Genomic DNA, 18952 nt, shown 5'->3' on the forward strand with positions numbered 1-18952 from the left:
TTTTTTGTGACTTAATTTTTCTCTCTTTGGAACAGAAATAACACATGCTATATTTTGATATAACACTTATTGTTAGAGACAGAAAGAAACTAGCATGTATTTCAAATCATTTCAATTTTTAAATAGATTTCACTTTTTTGGAGAAATTTTTGATTTAGAGGAAACAAGAAGATGGTACAGAGGACTTCTATATAGCGTTCCACATTTTTTCCCTATTATTAGTACCTTGCCTTAGTGTGGCACATTGTTACATTAATATAAAATTAGTTTTATAATAATAATCAAAGTTCATAGTTTACTCAGAATTTTTGAGTCTTTACCTAATGTTCTTTTTTATCCTAGATCCTATCCAGGATATCACACTACAGGTAGTCTCTTTAGGCTTTGCTTGGATGTATGTTTCTGATACTTTCTTGTTTTTGCTGTCCTTGAAAATTGTGAGGGGTACTAGTCAGGTCACTATAGAATTTCCCTGTCCTGGAATTTGCCTGATTATTTTCTCATGATTAGACTGGGATTGTGGATTTAGGAGAGGAAGATCATAGAGGTAAATTTTCGTTTTCAAAAAATTATATGAGTTTTTTCAAAAAATCATATAAGCAATCAGTTTGTTTTAGGGTGATTAATGTTGACCTTGATCACATGTTTTGATCAGTGTTAGCATTTGTCACCTTTATCCACTGTGAACCTTTTGTTTTTCAATGTCTACTACAGTCATACTGGAAAAGTCTGTATGTAAAGGCAACACTTAAGGAGTGGGAAGCTATGCTTCCTATTCTCCAGGACTCATTAGCTAAATATGTCATTTGGTTTATGTGTTTTTCTGAATGGGAGAATTGTCTGTTCTACTTCACTTATTAAGTTATTCAGTAATTTATGTATATCAGTATGGACCTATGAATATTAATTTTATACTCTGGGTGAAAATACAATCGCCTTTGATTTATTCAGCTGTTCAGATTGTTCCAGTCCTAAAATTAGTCATTTCTTCAAGGAACCCTGATTTTTTTGGAGAATAGCATTAGATCTGGATAGTAGGTATTATTTGGGTATTATTAAATTTGGGTATTATTTCTCTTAGGACTTCTCAGCTAAAAGAGCAATGAAATAAATACAAATATGTTAACTCATTTACTTATCTATAAATATTACCAAATAGAACCATCTTTCACCGTATTCTAATATAGTACAATTCTAATCAATTCCAGTTTCAGCATGGATCATTCTAGACACCTTGTCTTGCCTTACTCACCAGTGAGGAACCTGGTTCCAACCAACCACCACACTTTTACTTAGTTGTTCAATTACAGTGTAGATGGAGAACAGTATTACAATTGCAAACCCCTCTGTGTTAACAGCTTTATCTACTAGGATACAGTCCTTACATTCTTATGTCCTTTTGCTTTTAATCCATTACAGATCCACTCATTTCTAAAGTGCCTTAAAGTTACTTTCCTCCCATCTTCTTCAGTGAGTTGTCTTAAATATTTGTAACAAGTTAGAATCTCTTGTTACAGTCTGTATTCCTTCCTGGTATCCTCTGATTTCCTAAATTATTATCTTTTACAATTTGCATATATTATAGTTTATTTATTTAATGCTATAAAGCTTTATGAATATTAATAAACGTATAATTTCATGTATTCACCATTACAATATCATATAGAATGATTTCACTGTCCTAAAAAGTCCCCATGCTCCACCTGTTCATCTCTCCACTGCCACAAAGTCCTAGGTATCCGATGATCTTTTTATTTACTTCATAGTTTTGCATTTTCTAGGATATCATATTTACTTCATAGTTTTGCATTTTCTAGGATATCATATAATTAGAATCATACCATCGACACATAGACTTGATTCTCTTACTTAAAGCAATATACATTTCAGCTTCTTTCATATCTTCTTATGACTTGATAGCACACTTTTCTTTATGACCAAGTAATACTCCACTTATGAGCATACCAGTTTGCTTCCAAATTCATCTGTTGAAAACATCTTGGTGTTTCTGCTTTTCAGTGATTACCAATAAAGCTGCTAGAAATATTTACATGCAGGTTTTGATGTGAAATAAGATTTTAAATCATTTGGGTAAATATGTAAAAATGTGATTATGAAACCATATGATAATTTGCTTTTTAGCTAAGAAGTTCCCAAATTGTCTTCTCAAGTAATATTTTCATTTTGATTTCCCACCAGCAAGAATGAGAGATCCGTGTTACTCTGTATCCTTACCAGCATTTGATATTGTCAGATTTTAAATATGTGGTGATATTTCATTATTATTTTAATTTGAAATTCCCTAATTACAAATGATATTGAGTATTTTCTCATGGTTAAGTGTGGTGATTAATTTTATATATCAATTTGGCTAGGTTATAGTACCTACATAGTAGTCAAACAATATTTTAGAAATTTTTGTGAAGGTATTTTTTGATGTAGTTAACATTTAAATCAGCAAACTTCTAGGAAAGCAGATTTATCCTCCATAATGTGGATGTCCTCATCCATTCAGCTGAAGACCTTAAGAAAAAGACTGATGTCCCCAAGGAAGAGGAAATTCCGCCTGCAGAGACTGCTTTCAGACTTGAACTGCGACTCTTGTCTGAGTTTCCAGCTTGCTGGCCTATCCTGTAGATTTTGGACTAACCCAGTCCCCAACAGTATGAACCAATTACACACACACACACACACACACACACACACACACACACAGAGTATTGGTTCTGTTTCTCTGGAGAAGAATGAGACAATAATTAATTTGTCCTAACACTGAATGTAAAAAGTATTTTATTGGTAAATTCACACAAATCTGACTGACACAGACACTTAGACACTTGCTATAGCACAATTTTCCTTATCAATTCTAATAGCTCCGTGTTTCTTTTTTTCTCAGTCCTGAGTACCTCTCATTCATATTCAGCTTAGCATAGACTCAGATATTCCCTGACTTCTGTCATAGCTCTAGAGAAAGAACATCCTCGGTGGTTTTTAATTTATGTGTCTTCTAATTTTCTTTAGCAGCCTCAGAAGTAATTACTATGGGAGGCAGACCTGATGTGCTTTGTAAAAGGAACTGGTGATGTAAATAGGCCTTTGGGAATTTGGCATCGTGATGTGCAGGGAGGGACGCCTTCCCAGTGCTATGATTAGGTCTCAGTCTTTTAGCCCGTCTGTGCTTTGGAACTGTGAAATTCTCAAGCATTTCTCAGTTCACCCCTATCCCTCTGAGGTGGGACAAATTTGCGAGAGTGGGTTAGAATGCAATATTTTCTTTCTCTCCCACATGAAAGGTTAGAGCTGACTAGACTTGGATAGTTCCCTTTTCCATGTCAGTTAAGCTCCCAGAGTACCCCAGAAGGTTAGGCTACAAAAAACTTGTTTCTTCTATAGCTGGTGTATTTTACAGTCCTCTGATATATTTTAAACTAATTTCTTTTCCCTCCCCCTTGCTGGAAGCATGAGGGAATTTTTCTAAAATTTACTATGGGAACTTGGTTGAACTTCTGAAGATAAATCTGGAAATATTGTAGGGGTCCCTCTGAAACTTTGAACTCTTGGACTTGTCTCCAAAAATTCATCACTGACAGTTCAGGCTTCCCTACCCTGGCACTGGTTGATGTAGTGGTCCTCACTCACAGTCTGCACCTGGATCAGTGACTCCGTGTTCCCTTCTCTGTCTTTAGAGTTTTGGGAACTGCAGCTTGCCCTGTGTCCTCCTCTCTCTCACAAATCCAAGAAGACTTGCTGATTTTTAAGTCTGTTCGGCTTTTTAATTCTTCTTAGGATGAAGTGATGACTTTTATTTTTTTAAGTAGCTATTTTAAAAATTTTTGTTTTAGTTGTAGATGGTCACAATACCCTTATTCTATTTATTTATTTTTATATGGTGCCGAGAATCGAACCCAGTGCCTCACACCTGCCAGGCAAGCACTCTGCAACTGAGCCACAAACCCATCTCTGAAGTGGTTACTTTCAAACTCCTTACATGCAAGAAATGGAAACTGGAAGTCCCACATTTCATATTTAAAAATAATAATAATGAAGCAAACCCTTCTATGGGCAAATTGCTACATTTCAATTAAAGTCCTATTATTACTATGAATGCCTCTCCTCCCTTCCTCTCCTCTTCCTTTCCCTTCTCTTTCTTTTCTATCCAGTTCATTTTATTCCATCAACTCCAATTTTTAAAAAGGTAGTAGTCATAACTCAATATATTTATTTCATGAATTGATAGTCTTTATGGATCAGCAGCTTGAAAAAATAATGCCTTCTATAGGCTAATTCATATTATTTCTGAAAATCTTGGAGTAATAGTTGTGTAATTATCTCTAATAGAGACCTTGTTTTGATATTAAAATGGTAACATTGAAAATACTTTTGTTGTATAGGTATCAAAAATAGCTCTAGTATTTGTTTTATAAAATTAACTTTTATATAACTGTAATATATGTGATTGTTTTGTTTTATAACACTTTCTTTGATCCACATATTTTTCTTCAACATTTAAAAGAAGGGCAAGGTGTTGTGGTGTATGCTTGTAATCCCAGAGGTTGGGGAGGCTACGGCAGGAGGATCACAAGTTAAAGCCAGCTTCAGTAACTTAGCGAGGCTCTGAAAAACTTAGTGAGATCCTGTCTGAAGATAAAAATTTAAAAAGGGCTCAAGATGTGGTTCAGTGGTTAAGTGCCCCTGGGTTCAATCCCTGGTACCAAAACAAACAAACAAACATTTAAAGAAGGTCTAAAAATGTTACTATATAGTCCTTTCCAATTCTGATGTGGATTAGATGAATTATATCACAGCACTTTTCTATATCATATTTTCCTGTTCCTGTAAGTAACAGTTAATTAGCTCCTCTCTCTCTGCATATATGCAGTGTCATATGAAATTAAACGAAAAAGTGTTACTCTGAAAAAACAGTTCAAGAAAATAGGTGTCAGCAATATATGAAAAGGTGATTTTGCTAATTGGATTACTAGGTATGTGCTGTAAGTTCACTGAAGATTTATTTACATTAAAACAGGATGTATGCCAAAAGAGAGGAAGAACCTCTTTGTTCATGCATTAAGAATTTTGGAATGACTTTTATTTCTGTGAGTTATTTCTTTGCTTTATGTATTTCATTTTTTATTAATGATCATTTTACACGTACAGAGTTTTGGGGTAAAAGGTGATAATTCAGTACATGTATGCAGTGTGTAATGATCAAATCATGGAATTTAAAATTACAACTCCTTAAATATTTTAAAATATTTAAGCACAATATTATACATGTTTATGGGTTTCAATATGATATTTCAAAATGTATGTATAATGTGTACTGATCAAATCAGGTTAACGAACATTTCCATCTCCTTACTATTACTTTCTGTTATGAACCTTTGAGCTCCTCTCTTCTAGGTACTCATAAAATGTACAATAGTTTATCCTGAACTGTGGTCACCCTGTTGTGCTGTAGAATCCTAGAACTTATTCCCTTTGTCTAACTGAGCTCTGATACCTGTTATCCAACCTCCCTATAACTCCTCCTGCTCTTCACGGCGCTGGTAATCACTATCATACATTCTGGTCAACTTTTTAGCAACATGCTCATATAAGAGAGAGTATGGATATTGTCTTAATGTGTCTGACTTATTTCATTTTCTTTGAGATATTTCTTTAACATATTGTATTAATGTATGTGAAAAATGATATAGAATACCTCATTAAGAAGGGAGAGTAGAAGAATAGTAAAAGTTTGTCAAATGTCCTTTGATAGTACATTGCTTAAAATTATTACTACAAAGTGATGTTGTAGATATTGTATCCTTAAGTTTAAAAAAGAATCATCAGCCTAATTGGATCATTATATATGGTATACTTGTATTGAAATGTCACACCGTACCCCCAAAATATGTACAATTGCTTTGTGTCTATTAAAAAATTAAAAGCAATTTTAAAAAGAAATTGCACTTGTACATAGAATTTTTTCTGGGAGATTTTTTCCTTGATTGAAGTCTAAAGAAAAAGAAGCAAAAATAACAACTTAATTACCAACTTAAAAAAAAAATCTCATTGTGAAGAAAGAAGCCATGAGTTCAGCTAAGGGTAGAAAAGTTTTTAATTTTTTTTTTTCATTCTTTCCTTTCCTGATGGCTGGTGGTCAAGGTGGTACTACTGTCTGTGAAGGTCTTTTTTTAATTTTTTTTCCTTTTGAACTTGAGAAGCAAGTCCTGTTGAAATAAATTTCCTACAAAGTATAGTTTCCATAGCAACAGTAAATGTCTTTTATTTTCACATGTACCATTTAGAATTAGTTGGCAATAATAATTATAGACCACTTAAGATAAAACATTTGCTGTACAGCAAAGACATGTATAAAGACAGGGTTTTGGAAATATTGTCCTACTTTAGAGAAACTCGTTACTTTTTAAGGAAGAGTTGATTTTCTTAGGTAGATTTCTGAAATTCTATCTACTTATCCAATGTCAAGTATGAGATGATTACTAATATATATCAAGGAATATGTTTTTTCCCATAATTTCAAAATCATACTTGTTACCATATTTTTTTCTCTTTTCTGTATTTGTGTATATGCCTTTGACTAATTTGTCAGATCTTCTTTGATTCAATTATTCTTTCTTTGCATATAATTTGGGTATTGAGCAACAGAATAATGTAGAGAACACATATTATCATTATTTTTTTTTAATTTATCAAAATCTCTTAGACTATAGATCCTTTAAAGAACATGAAATAAGGTTTCATGCAATTTAGGTGAAACTGCAAGTTTTTAAAATCCTTGGACTCTGCTATCTGCTCCTAATTTTTATAGTAAATTTAGCTAAAAGCTGCCAGCAAAATCTGTACTATTACCTGAAAGCTGTGCTTGAACTTTCCTCCTTAAAATTTCCTCCACCAGAGCAATTAATCCATAACCTGTAAATTCAACTTCACACAGAGTCTCAAATTATGGGCAAAATGTAGACAGACACAGTCTTTGCTAGAAATTATCATGAATGGCCTATAGTCCAATTTCAGACGAGATCGGGTGCATTCAGGGTGGTATGGCTGTAGACCTATAGTCCAATTTCAAAGAGTCCCCATTCCCCTCTTAATACTTCTAAGCACTGTTTTTACCATCTCCATTCCTCTTGGCATTCTGGTCTTATGAGCTCACACCAGAAATACCCATTAAGCTCTGCTGGCAACATTCTAAGGATTCTCCATCCTGTATCTCCAATGTTTCCAATTCTTCCACAAATCAGATCCAAAGACTTCTGAACTGGATGATCAGGTTAGTCACAGAAGTGACCCCACTCCTTGGTATCAATTTCTGTGTTAGTCAGCCTTTTGTTACTGTAACCAAATTCCCTGGTCAGAACAACTGAGAGGAGAAGAGTTAATTTTGGCTCACAGTTTCAGAGGTTTCATCCATGGTAGGTCGACTCCATTGCTCTGGGCCTAAGATGAAGCAGAACATCATGGTGGAAGGATGTGGTGGAGGAATGCTGCTCTGTTCATGGTAGCCAGGGAGCAGGTTATGCCACCAGTAATCCACACCCTCTAGCCATATCCTACTGGCCTATAGTCACTGTCCAGTTAACCCATTTAAACTAGGATGGACTGGTTAGATTACTGCTCTCCTAATCTAATCATTTTACCTCTGGCATTAGCATGGAATCTTTGGGAAGACAACTCATATTTAAATCATTTCAGGAAGTGTAGATAATTTGACATTGACTGTGATAATTTTAAGATGTTTATTGAAAATCTGTTGCATAAATACAGGAAAGTGAGAGGAAAGGTCTAGACTGGACATGGAAATGTGGGAGTTGACCCGGTATTGGTTATATTTAACCCATGAAATCAGTCTTTTTTTTAATCAAGGGAGCAGTATCAATAGAAAGCAGAACAGAATGAGGATTAAGCCCCAACTGACCGTCTCAACCACAAAAGATGACTGAACAGTAAATTAGCAGTGAAATTAGGAGGGTGTGAAGGGCTCCAAGTAAAGGAAGTGTTTCAGAGAAGGGTCTGTAATTAACCTTGTCAAATGCTGCTGATGGATGGACCTGGGGCCACATGCCTATAAATCACAGCAACTAAGTATGCTGAGATAGGAGAGGGCAAATTCAAGGCCAGCCTCAGCAAGTCAGCTAGACCCTGTCTCAAAATAAAATGAAATAAAATAAAATAAAGTAAAATAAAGAAATGGAGATGTAGCTCAGTAGTGAAGCACACTTATGTTCAATTCAGTACTGGAGAAAGAAAACAAAACTGCTGTTGCTGCAACAGGCAATATGAGTTCTCAGCCTTGATGATTGAATCAGCAATGATGGGGTCATTACTGAGCACAGGAACAACAGTTTTTTAGGAGACGTAGGGGTAGGAGACTGATGGGTAGATTTTCAGGAAAAACTGGAAGAAGAAAGAATAAACATAAAAATTGAAAGACTGAGTGTAGAAAACAGTGTCAAGACATTTTGCCATGAACGAGAGTAGAGAATTGGGTGTTTTCTAAAGAACGAAGTAGACTCAAGGAGTTTATTTACCTGGCTTTTATTCAATCTTTATAAGATGGGAAAAATCAAATAATGTTTCTATGCTGATAGGAATGTCCACTAGGGAAGGCAAAAATTAATAGTATGGCAGGGAGAGGGGGGCTTTTTGAAACCATGTCTTACAGTGGGAGAAAAAAGTGGATGGATAGTTCAGACCTTGTAACAGGAGGAAAGGCTGTATGCAGACAGATGGAGGTGGGTGGATAAATGTGGGTGCAGGTTCTTGTAGAAAATCTCTTCTATGACTCAGTTTTTTTTTTTTTTTTTTTTTTGAGTGAAAAAGGAATCAAAGGAAACTGTTAGATGTTTCCATGTTTCCATTTATTTTAAGAGTGAATGGACTCAGGGATTGCAGTATGATTGCCTACCAGCTTCAAGAACCCAAAAATGGGTTGTAGTCATAAATGCAAAGTGAGATCAATCGGCATGAATTTTTTTTTTTTTTTTAACAGACACAGGCACAAATAGGCCTGACTTTAATTAGGGTTGGGGTATTGCCAGTTGGATTCTAGAAAGAAGCGAAGGTCAGTGGAGGTGAGGGGTTGAGTAGGAGAGTGATCATAAGGCAAGTGAGGACATGAGAATAGTGAACACCCAGATTATCCCATTATTTCTCAAGATATATCATGTAAGCAGTGGCCTAAATAGCTTATAAGTAAAGCTCTCCTTATATGACATTTTTCTTGCATTTATCAGTATGGCTTGGAGAGAGGTTTGGGGGAGGGTGGTGCTTTGTGGAGAAAATCACCAAGGAAAACACTGGAACACATTTGTCGACCAACCGAATTTGATTCTTGGATCTGAATTAGAGGATGGATAAGAAAGAGATATTAGTGGCTACTTAAAAAACAAACAAACAAAACAAAAAACAAAAAACCAAGCTCTTCATGTTAAAATATATCAGTGGAGATATTTGTTAAAAGTTACCCAATGGTAACCTTTTACTTAGATTATGGGGGTTGGCATAGATATTTTTTTGCAAGAGCTGGTCAAAAAAAGTTTACTGAGAGTAAGAATTCCACACTGAAACACAGAACTGAGATTTCTACTTTAGTGAACTTTGTGCATTATCCATTATACTTAATACTGATTTTCATTAAAATTATAAGTGTAACAATTCCTTATATACGTGTATATATATATATACACAGAAAATAAACCACCATAAAACATGAATATGCTTTCACTTCTGCTAGAGACTCCTCAGTAAAATGAATCTTTTAGATACTCAAGTATTGGCTCTGTATATTCAAATGTTTTTTAATTAGTCTTTTTTGAAGAGTTTAGAGAAAGACAATATTTCCTTGTTTTATATTCCTAAATAAATTAGACAATATTTCATAGGAATAATTCCTAGATTTTTGAAGAATCCCCAGTATTTTAAAAATAATGAGAGGGCAAGGGATGTAGCTCAGTGGGAGAGTGCTTGCTTAGCATATGCAAGGCTCAGGGTTCAATCCCTAGCACAAATAAATAAGTAGACAAATAAATAAACAAACAAACAAATAAATAGAATTAACACAGTTTCTGCCTTGATTTGTTACTTCAATTAAATTTGGTTTGCTTATATGTACATTTGTTGAATAAGTACACCCATATTTTGTATAACAAAAATGTTGACTAAACAATGATATTTTAAAACTGTTTTGATGTGCCTATGTCTTTACAAAATTTTTACAACTAATAAATCACATTTTTATAGACCATATTTAGGATACTCTGTGATGGGGGAAAATATATATGTATATATAAGTTTTACAATTTCCAACTGTTATATATTCAAAAGATAAAATTTTTCTTGTCCAGTAATGACTATAGGCTGTCACCACAACTGTTTTTTAAAAGCATCCTTTTCCCTCTGAGAATAAACTGATATATTTCTTAAGGCTCCCCATCCACAAGAAGTTGGCTTGCCTGCCTATGAAATGAATCCGTATGCATGGATTGTGTGGGTAGAATAAAATCTATAATGCAACATTTAAGAGTATCATTTTCCAAGTCAGATAGATTCATGTTCAGTTCTCATTCTGCCACCTGCAGGCTATGTGAATTTGGGCAAGATTAAATTTTTTATTATCTCAGTTTTGTCATCTGCTTCCTCTCATATCCTTGAATAGAATATTAGACACAAGAGAACAGGACTCGGTCTTGTTTAACAAAGAATCTCTAGATCCCAACACTCAGAAGGATCCTTAATAAATATTTGTTGGATTAATAAACATATAAAATATATATTTAGAGGAGTATAAGAATAGCAGTTATATAATTTGGACATTTTGAAGATAAAGTGACATAATACACCATGAATACAGACCATAGTCCTGAATCAGAGTAACTAATCTTATTGAAATGTTCTAGAGAAGCCAGAGTGAGTTTGTCTTCTCTATTGACCTCTACTTCCCTTTTAGACTATGGATGGGATGTACACGAGGACTAGTGGCCCTATGCCATACTCTAGCACCCATGTCTGTGTGTAAGAGGAAAAATGTTTATTCATACTCATATCTCCTAAAGATGTTATAATATTTAGGAGAAGTGCAAACTAGTCAAATGAATTAAAGCACTTTCGTATATAATAAAACTCATGCCATCAATGAAAATATTTTCAGAACTTAAGCATGCATAACAGAAAACAGGAGGTAGTGCTAGTAATATTTCATTGCTTTTAAAATGTATATTATCAATTTACAGATCAGAAATATGAATGTCTTTTACCATCAATGGCATCTTGCAATTTGGCACTTTTCTTTCTTTCTTGGTAGTTCATAAGATAGTAGGATGTCTTATCATTCAAATGATACTCTTAACATTCATTATGTTAATAAAATATATTATGGTATATATTAAAGCAATGTTTTTCTATTATTTATCACCATCCCCTATCAGTAATGAAGTTTCTGGGCATTTTTCTTATTTTACTCTGTATGAAATTTTAGTATTGAAGATACTCTGTATGTATGTTTATGTGCTGTGTGTATATTTGAGCTTTATGCATAAAAAAGAGAAGACTTCCCCCACCCAAGAAGCAATTTTCTTCCCTGTAGGGGCTTTATTACATACATTGAAAAAGCAGGCATTAAAGTGATCCATTCTTCGTTACTATTCTTTTTTAAAAATCTCACTTACTAGAATTTTGGAATCATGAGCTGGTTCTTAGCTTTAGAGCTGTGGCTTTAATTATGCAACAGAATGTCTAGGAATTTTATTATTACCATGAATGTCAAAATGCTGTCAAAATGCCTGAAAAGTTTGAACATTTGCTATTTACCCCAACAGTCAGAAAGCTGTCCATAATATTTTTTTTGTTAACAAATAAAAGATCTTCAAGTTCATCCAATGATGTCATTCAACATATTCTCGTTTTATGAAATAAGACCATTTAATAATTTCAGCATATAAATTTAGGATGTTCACTACTTTACTTTTACATATTCATGATGTTAAAGACATAATATATCCATAATGAGACATTTTAAAAACCATCTGATTTTCATGAAGAACTAAGAAATGTGCTGCTTTATACTTAGCATATTACACTCAGCTGGGAGCGTGAAGATGTGCTGTTCTCAAAGTCTGTGCAGACTCATCTTCTTAGTCCTCAGTAGTCTGGTTCTCCCACCCGCAAGAGTAATGATGGGAGGCAGAGCTCGATCCATTTGTGACTAGTGGTTTGCACCACATGGTAGATAGGGACACAATCTATGACCACTAAGTCAGATTTTTCTCTTGCAAAGCTAATTGTTACTCAACAGCTTTAACTGATGGAGAAAGGAGTAATTGCTTGGAGAATGTCTTTAAATAGCAAAGATGTTCAGTGTGTTCTTAAATGTTCACTTATCTTTTCTCTGGTCTATGTAGTCTAAATGCCATTTTTTAAAAAAGAATGGGGAAGCAAAAAGTTATAAAATTGGTGATGCATAAAACTTTATTGTATGTATCGCAATGATATTGTTTCATATTTTGACAATTCAGACATGGGTATATTGTCCCAATTTTATTTTGTTGTTAGTTGGCTCTTTTTGAGATTCAACTGTGTCAAAAAAAAATGTGTAGTTGCTATGGGTCATGTGAAATACTCTAGGAGACCAAGTGAAATATCGGCAAAAATGAAGATGTATTGTACTGACGGGATTCCTCATCAGTAATACAGACATCCATGTCAAGGCTGTATCAATCTGATTAATCGTACACAACTTTCATAGATAAATTGGAAGTCAATTTAAAACCAGAAATCATCTCCCCCGCTGCTCCTAGTACTTGCTCTTTCTCTGCCTTTTAATCGAAGCATCTCCATTATACTCCGGGCATAGACATCTCTCAAGTTAACGCTGATATATGAGTCAGTGGCTATATTCTTGGTAAGCTTCTTCAGAGCTTCACGCTGTCTAACAGCTGCTTCCTTTAGTTTCAAGGTGAAGTAGCAAGCAGAGAAGCGATCATTAATAATAGCAATAGGCAAGGCCAAGACAAGGATTCCTGATAATATACACATGAAGGCCACGATTTTGCCAGTTGTAGTGTCTGGTCTAATGTCCCCATAACCCACAGTAGTCATGGATGTTGTAGCCCACCACCATGCACAAGGAACACTTGTGAAGGTTGTGTCAGGAATGCTTTGCTCCGCAAAATATTCTATGGTTGAAAATATAGAAATTCCCACAGATAGAAATAAGAGCAGTAGGCCGACCTCTTCATAGCATTGGGTGATTGTCATCCCAAGTGAACGCAATCCTGCAACAGAACAACTGCTGTCAATCATCATCAGCACCCCTCTTCTCTTCTTCCTTCCCCCTCACTCTTTGATCTTCACTCACAAACATGCACTGCCCACATAATATGTCCCCAGCACTGGGCAATGTTTGGGGATACAAAGATGATTAACTCATGACCCTGTCTTCCAAAAGCATATAGTCTAGTTGATGGGGACAGGTTCAGAAGGAGAGGGAAAAATAAAATTGCTTATGTAATTATTCAGCTCCTACTATTTATACTTAAAACAGGGTGAGGGATGAGGCTAACAGGCAGGCAGAAGCTGTACCAGAGTTTTGTACTTTATACAGGGAGAGACCTTCATACTGTTGCATATTGAGGGCACATTTGGTCAAACTCATATTTCAATGCATCATTTCAGACGTTTTTCTAAAATCAGTTTTATGTTGTTTTTGTACTTTGTGTGTATGTCTGCCTTCTCACCCTCCTGATAAAGTTTAACACCACCAGGTGCCTCATTGTCTGAAAGCCAGAGTAAGTAAAGAGTGCACATCACGCCAGTGAAATACAGCTGCAGAAGCAAATTAGGTTTTGGTGACAAAATTGACATAAGAACCTCACAGTTCTATTCAGGGGACATTCTTAGTTGTGTATCAGGTCAAGGTCCTTGCACTCCAAGAAAATCCTTTGAAATCCTAGTCCTTAATACCAAAACTACAGGGAATTATCTCCCTTGAGCACATAACATTTCTGCTTTTCTGTAAGAAGACAGAGTTGCATACAGAAAGTTCCTTCATTGCAAAACAGTACAAGAATGAAACCACTGGGAATTTAATCACTAGGAAGCATTGGAGGGGTCCCCTTGCTAGATCTGGTGATTCATTGAACCTCTGGGAGACAGACCCAAGAGAATCTAATTCCACATGTGAAGATACTTAGCCCATTATAAACCAGGCTTTAAATTAACGATAAGATCACCTTACTAATGCTAGAGAGATACTTTTAAAAGTTTACCCACATTTTAAAGACATAGCATCACAATGACATTGCCTCAGAATTCCAAAGCATTACTTCTTAGAATCATTTTTTATTCTTATTCACTCACGTGAGATTATTCAAAATATAGAATACTATTCATGTTCTCATTGTTTTGAATTTTGCTCTTCAAATTTTGAGATATTCTTGCATTATTAACCAGCTAATTTTAAAGACAAATGAATATTAATTTTGAGGTTTAACTTCAAAAGAATATCTTTTAGAATACATTTATAATATCTACTTCGAAAACTTGCCATGATATGTCTATATGGAATTACATTTCTGAAATAAATTGACCATATATGAGAAGAAGCATTGTGTCTTTCTGGGGAAATTGCTTTCATTAAAAGATGAAGTGCCCTAACAGTTTTGTAAGAAGCAAAGTGGGCTGAATGTCTACCATGTTCCATTTCTTAACCTAGATAATCCTCAAAGAAACATGACAGGTATTGTCATTGCTGCACCATTTTACAGATAAGGAGGCTGAGGTGCAGAGAGGTAACTTATCCAGTACAAGGCTACAAAACCAGAATTGAAATTTAGGCAGTCTGGCCTCCTAACCATTATTCTGTAATACCTCTCAATTTTATTCATAATTAATATATGGGGATATATGTCATCTACATATATATCTATATTTTGCTAAGTGTTATGCTTCAGGAAAAATTATCAAATATTCATGAAATGGTCATATATTTTTAATAAATTAAGGCTTTATTAATGATTTATACCTGTTTAGTACTGAGAAAACTTTTGAAGAAGTGACACTGTGGAAATCACTATGATTTTCCTTTTCCTTTCTTTTGAGAAAAAAATTCAGTCTTTGCTCGGTGTTTTTAAAATTGAATCTTGTGAAGAGTTTATAAATACTCAAAGAAAGCACCCCATTATGTGTGTCAGAAAACAAAGAGCAGAACTTATAAAAGCAGTTAGAAACCCCATTATCTAATCCCTAACATATGCGAGTAGCTAGGAAAATTCACACCAAAATTATATTAGAGCAGCCCTAATTTACTACAGAAGTAGAAAAAAACAATGCAGAGGTTTATTTATCCATTATATTTATAGGGAGAAACTGCTACCATCATTCTCTTTAGGTGGCCAGTCAAGGACATCTCTAGAGAAATAAGGTTGGAATAGGAATCTTTAGTCAACTTGTTTGTACCACTATATATTTGTATTAATATGTATTGTATTAATATGGCATCCCCAAAAGTGTGGTGCAGGAACCACCTATATCAAATCAACTTTCAAACTTATTGGTATGGATCCAACCCACATACTAAAATCTCACTCTGGGGGTTGGAGTTTAGAATCTGCATTTTAACACATTTGTCTGGGGATTCTTCTTTTCCCTAAGGTATGACATAGATAATTTGCATAATACTGTAGAATATTCAGCAGTTTCAGGACCAGCTATTGAGAACAACCATAGTCGAGAATTGTCTTTCATAGATCTGTGTGACTTGCACTGACATTGACTATAGTTTTCTTGTCCAATTATGTGTATATATTGTGTTGTGTGTAGATTTTTCTAGGGAATGTTCATTTGATTTTCAAAGTGTCTATAATGCCCAAAAAACTAATGACTTCTTGTTTCTTCTCTCTCCCAGGAACAAGAAAATTCTCAAATACTAGATAAGACATTTAATTAGAGTCTTCTATTTCTTTCAAAGCAATATATTTCCATTGCCACTTTGAAAATTAAGTGGGGGTCATTGGCACCTGGTCATCTCTCGTGATCAGGGAAGGATTGGAGTGCTGACTTTTTCTTCTGCAGTGTGTGTGTGTGTGTATGTGTGTGTGTGTGTGCGTACGCGCGTGCACGTGTGTTTATTTATATAGAAAGAGTGCACACACACACCTCTTGGATATAGAAGACAAACTAGCTTATGTTCCTATATATTGTATCGTTTCTGTGCATGTATTTATGTGTCATTTATGCATGTTTTGTCCAGAACAAACTAGAGGCAGAATCTTTAATTTTTGTACATCATCCAGACCTTAGGTTTCAATAAATTGAAGTTATCGAATGGTCAAATTTTTCCTCAACATCTTATGAAGAGAAAGTGTGTCAGAGATACCCTATTCTCTATATCTGCAATAACAATTTTAAGGTTTTGCTTTCCAATTATCTCTTAAGAGGTCACTTTTTGGGTAAAGCATGAAAACTGTCAGTGTGCCTCTGAATTCAGAGTGCTTTCCTTGTAATATGGTCAAATCACTAATGCTTACTAACAAAGGCATATTAAAAAACATCAATGAAATTTGAATACCTGTGGAATGCCTGCCCAGTTTTAGCATGCGTAGAGCCCTGAGCAGCCTCAAAACCTGGACGATGCGGCCCACATTTTCCAGCTCTTGTGTGGTCTGGCTGCCACTCAAGCTTTCTACCAGGAGAGTGATGTAGAAGGGCAGAATTGCAAGGAGGTCAATGATGTTGGGCACCTTTCTCAGGAAGCGGCACCTGTCCCGCACACACAAGAAGCGCAGGACAAACTCCCCGGTGAACCAGCTAATGCACACGTACTCCAGGATCTCCAGCAGCTGCAGGTTCAACCAGCTTAATTCGGCTGACATCAGGGCCATATTGACGATGGACACTGCCACAAAGATAATGGAGATGACTCCAAAGATTCGGGCAGCTGTGGAAGACCCAGGTTTCTCCAGGATATTCCAGAGCTTCTGGCGGACAGTGGGACAAGGTCCTTGTGAGAAGTCCTGTTCACTTTCATGTTGGCTTTCCTGATCATCTGCGTCCTTCTTAAAGTCTAGAGTTTCACTCAGCTCCTTTCTTCTGAAGTATCTTTTAGAGAAGACAACTTGGTGATTAGTCCAGCTTTTATTAAAATACAGAAGTAGAAGAGAAACTTGACAGGCAGGTCATACTTTTTATTTCAGTAAAAAAACAACAAAAAAAAAATTCTATTCATACTTTACCCAGTTTGTCTCCTGCCCACAGTAATTGAAAATTTCTCACTTAGGATCATGATTTTTAAAATGACATTTTCTTAGTAGGAGTTTATGCAAAAGGACTTACACATAACAAAGCAACTGTGAACCAATGCATTTTTATTACCCATGTTCTGATAACAAGAACAGCTGTTTGCCATATGGAACTTTGTTGTGTGTAAAGGAAAGATATTCATGAAGAAATGGTAGTAATGACAAGATAACAGCAAAGGCCCCATCAGAGCTCCACCATCGTCCAGTCAAGGAACCAACTTTCCTTCTGTATTGAAAGCAGTTCTCCATGCAAGTTTTTCAAAAAGTTAGTGTCCTAGGTTTAACAGTGCTCCACACCAACACTTTCACCTCTCTGTATATCTTTTGAGGCACAGCTTTTCTGACTTATTTTATCAATGACTAAATATTTATTGCAAGTCTTACTTCCCTCATCTTTTACATGAAATTAACATAACTCCCTCGAATAATAGGGACCAGAAAGTTCAAAAAGTTGGATTAAAAATCTGGCTTTGATGTGTCCCAGCCCCACAACCCCACCTCATCTTCCAGCCCAGAGGCGGCCACACCTATTCACAGGCCTGGTTCCAGCGAAGCTTATGTAAAACCTCACATCTTTACCTGTGCCTTCCTCTCTGCACCACACCTACCTCACCGCCACCCCCCACAACCACCAGCCACCGCGCCTCGCGGGTACCTGTCCCTGCAGCAGGAGTCGATGCTGAGCTCGTCGATGCCCCAGTACTGGATCTCCTGAAGGAAGGACAGCGCGCACAACTGCTCCATGACGTGCAGTCGGCCGGTGCGATAGTAGTGCAGGACATAGCGGAACGCCTGTGAGCTGCGGTCGAAGAAGTACTCGTTGTCTACTGGGTTGGCGTCGTCGCAGAGCTCGAGGGGGCTGGGCGCTGCAGCCAGGGCTCCCAAGCGGCGGTAGGAGGCCACCACCACCGCCAGCTTTCCAAGACGCGTATGCGGGAAGCAGGACAGAGCCTGTTGCGAGAGTACAAAGCGGCTGCCGCCCACGTTGACCGTGAAGCAGTCCCCAAGCGCTAAGGGTTCCCCTTCACCCTCGCTGCAGAAGACGCTGGAGTCGAGAGAAGCCAGGGAGCAGCTGTCCAGCGGTGAGCCCAGCGGCGTCCGGCCGCTATGAGGCAGCTCCATTCCGGCCGCCAATGCCTGAGGGCGCCACAAAGTTGGGAACACGCTGGAAGCCTCGGTCCCGCGAGGGCGGTGGCACGGCCCCTGGTGACGATCGGGATTTCCCAGCCTCCCGAAGGAGGTGCCTCCCACTCGCGCACCCCTACTCGCTCCACCCGCTGTGCTTCTTCCCCTTCTTGTCGCTAGGGAGCTGCGAGTGCGCGGTAGCAGCGCACAAGTGGCTGAGCCAGGAGACTGGCAGGAGAGGAGAGGTCTCCCCAATGGAAACTGTCAAGTGTAGACCAAGCCCAGGACAGCCCCAGGAAACACAGCCAGTCGCTGTCTCTTCCCGGATGTACGCACCCCTCCGCCCCCAACTCTGGAATTGAGATCCCTAGCCTCAGCCTCGCAGCTTGGTGGGTGGAGGAGTTGGGGAGGGGAGGGGAGAGGGAAGTGTAGCGTGGAGGGGGAGAGGGAGGGGATGATTCTTAGCCTGGTGCCAGCAAAGGCTATGGCGAGACTACTTCTCCAGGCAGGAGATCAAACAAAGTTCA

General features: G+C 36.8%; 1 protein-coding gene across 1 annotated transcript; it reads right to left on the reverse strand.

Annotated features, from left to right (window-relative positions):
- Nucleotides 1-11594: 11594 nt before the first annotated feature.
- On the reverse strand, nucleotides 11595-18509 carry KCNV1 (potassium voltage-gated channel modifier subfamily V member 1). The gene is made up of 3 exons (XM_079114088.1): nucleotides 17956-18509; nucleotides 16571-17100; nucleotides 11595-13277 (listed from the first exon to the last, which is right to left on the reverse strand). Exons 1-3 carry the CDS (start codon nucleotides 18420-18422, stop codon nucleotides 12766-12768), a joined length of 1509 nt encoding a protein of 502 aa, XP_078970214.1. The 5' UTR covers nucleotides 18423-18509; the 3' UTR covers nucleotides 11595-12765.
- Between the last annotated feature and the right edge of the window lie 443 nt (nucleotides 18510-18952).

This window comes from Sciurus vulgaris, assembly GCF_902686455.1.
Source record: "Sciurus vulgaris genome assembly, chromosome: 1".
NCBI lineage: Eukaryota > Metazoa > Chordata > Mammalia > Rodentia > Sciuridae > Sciurus > Sciurus vulgaris.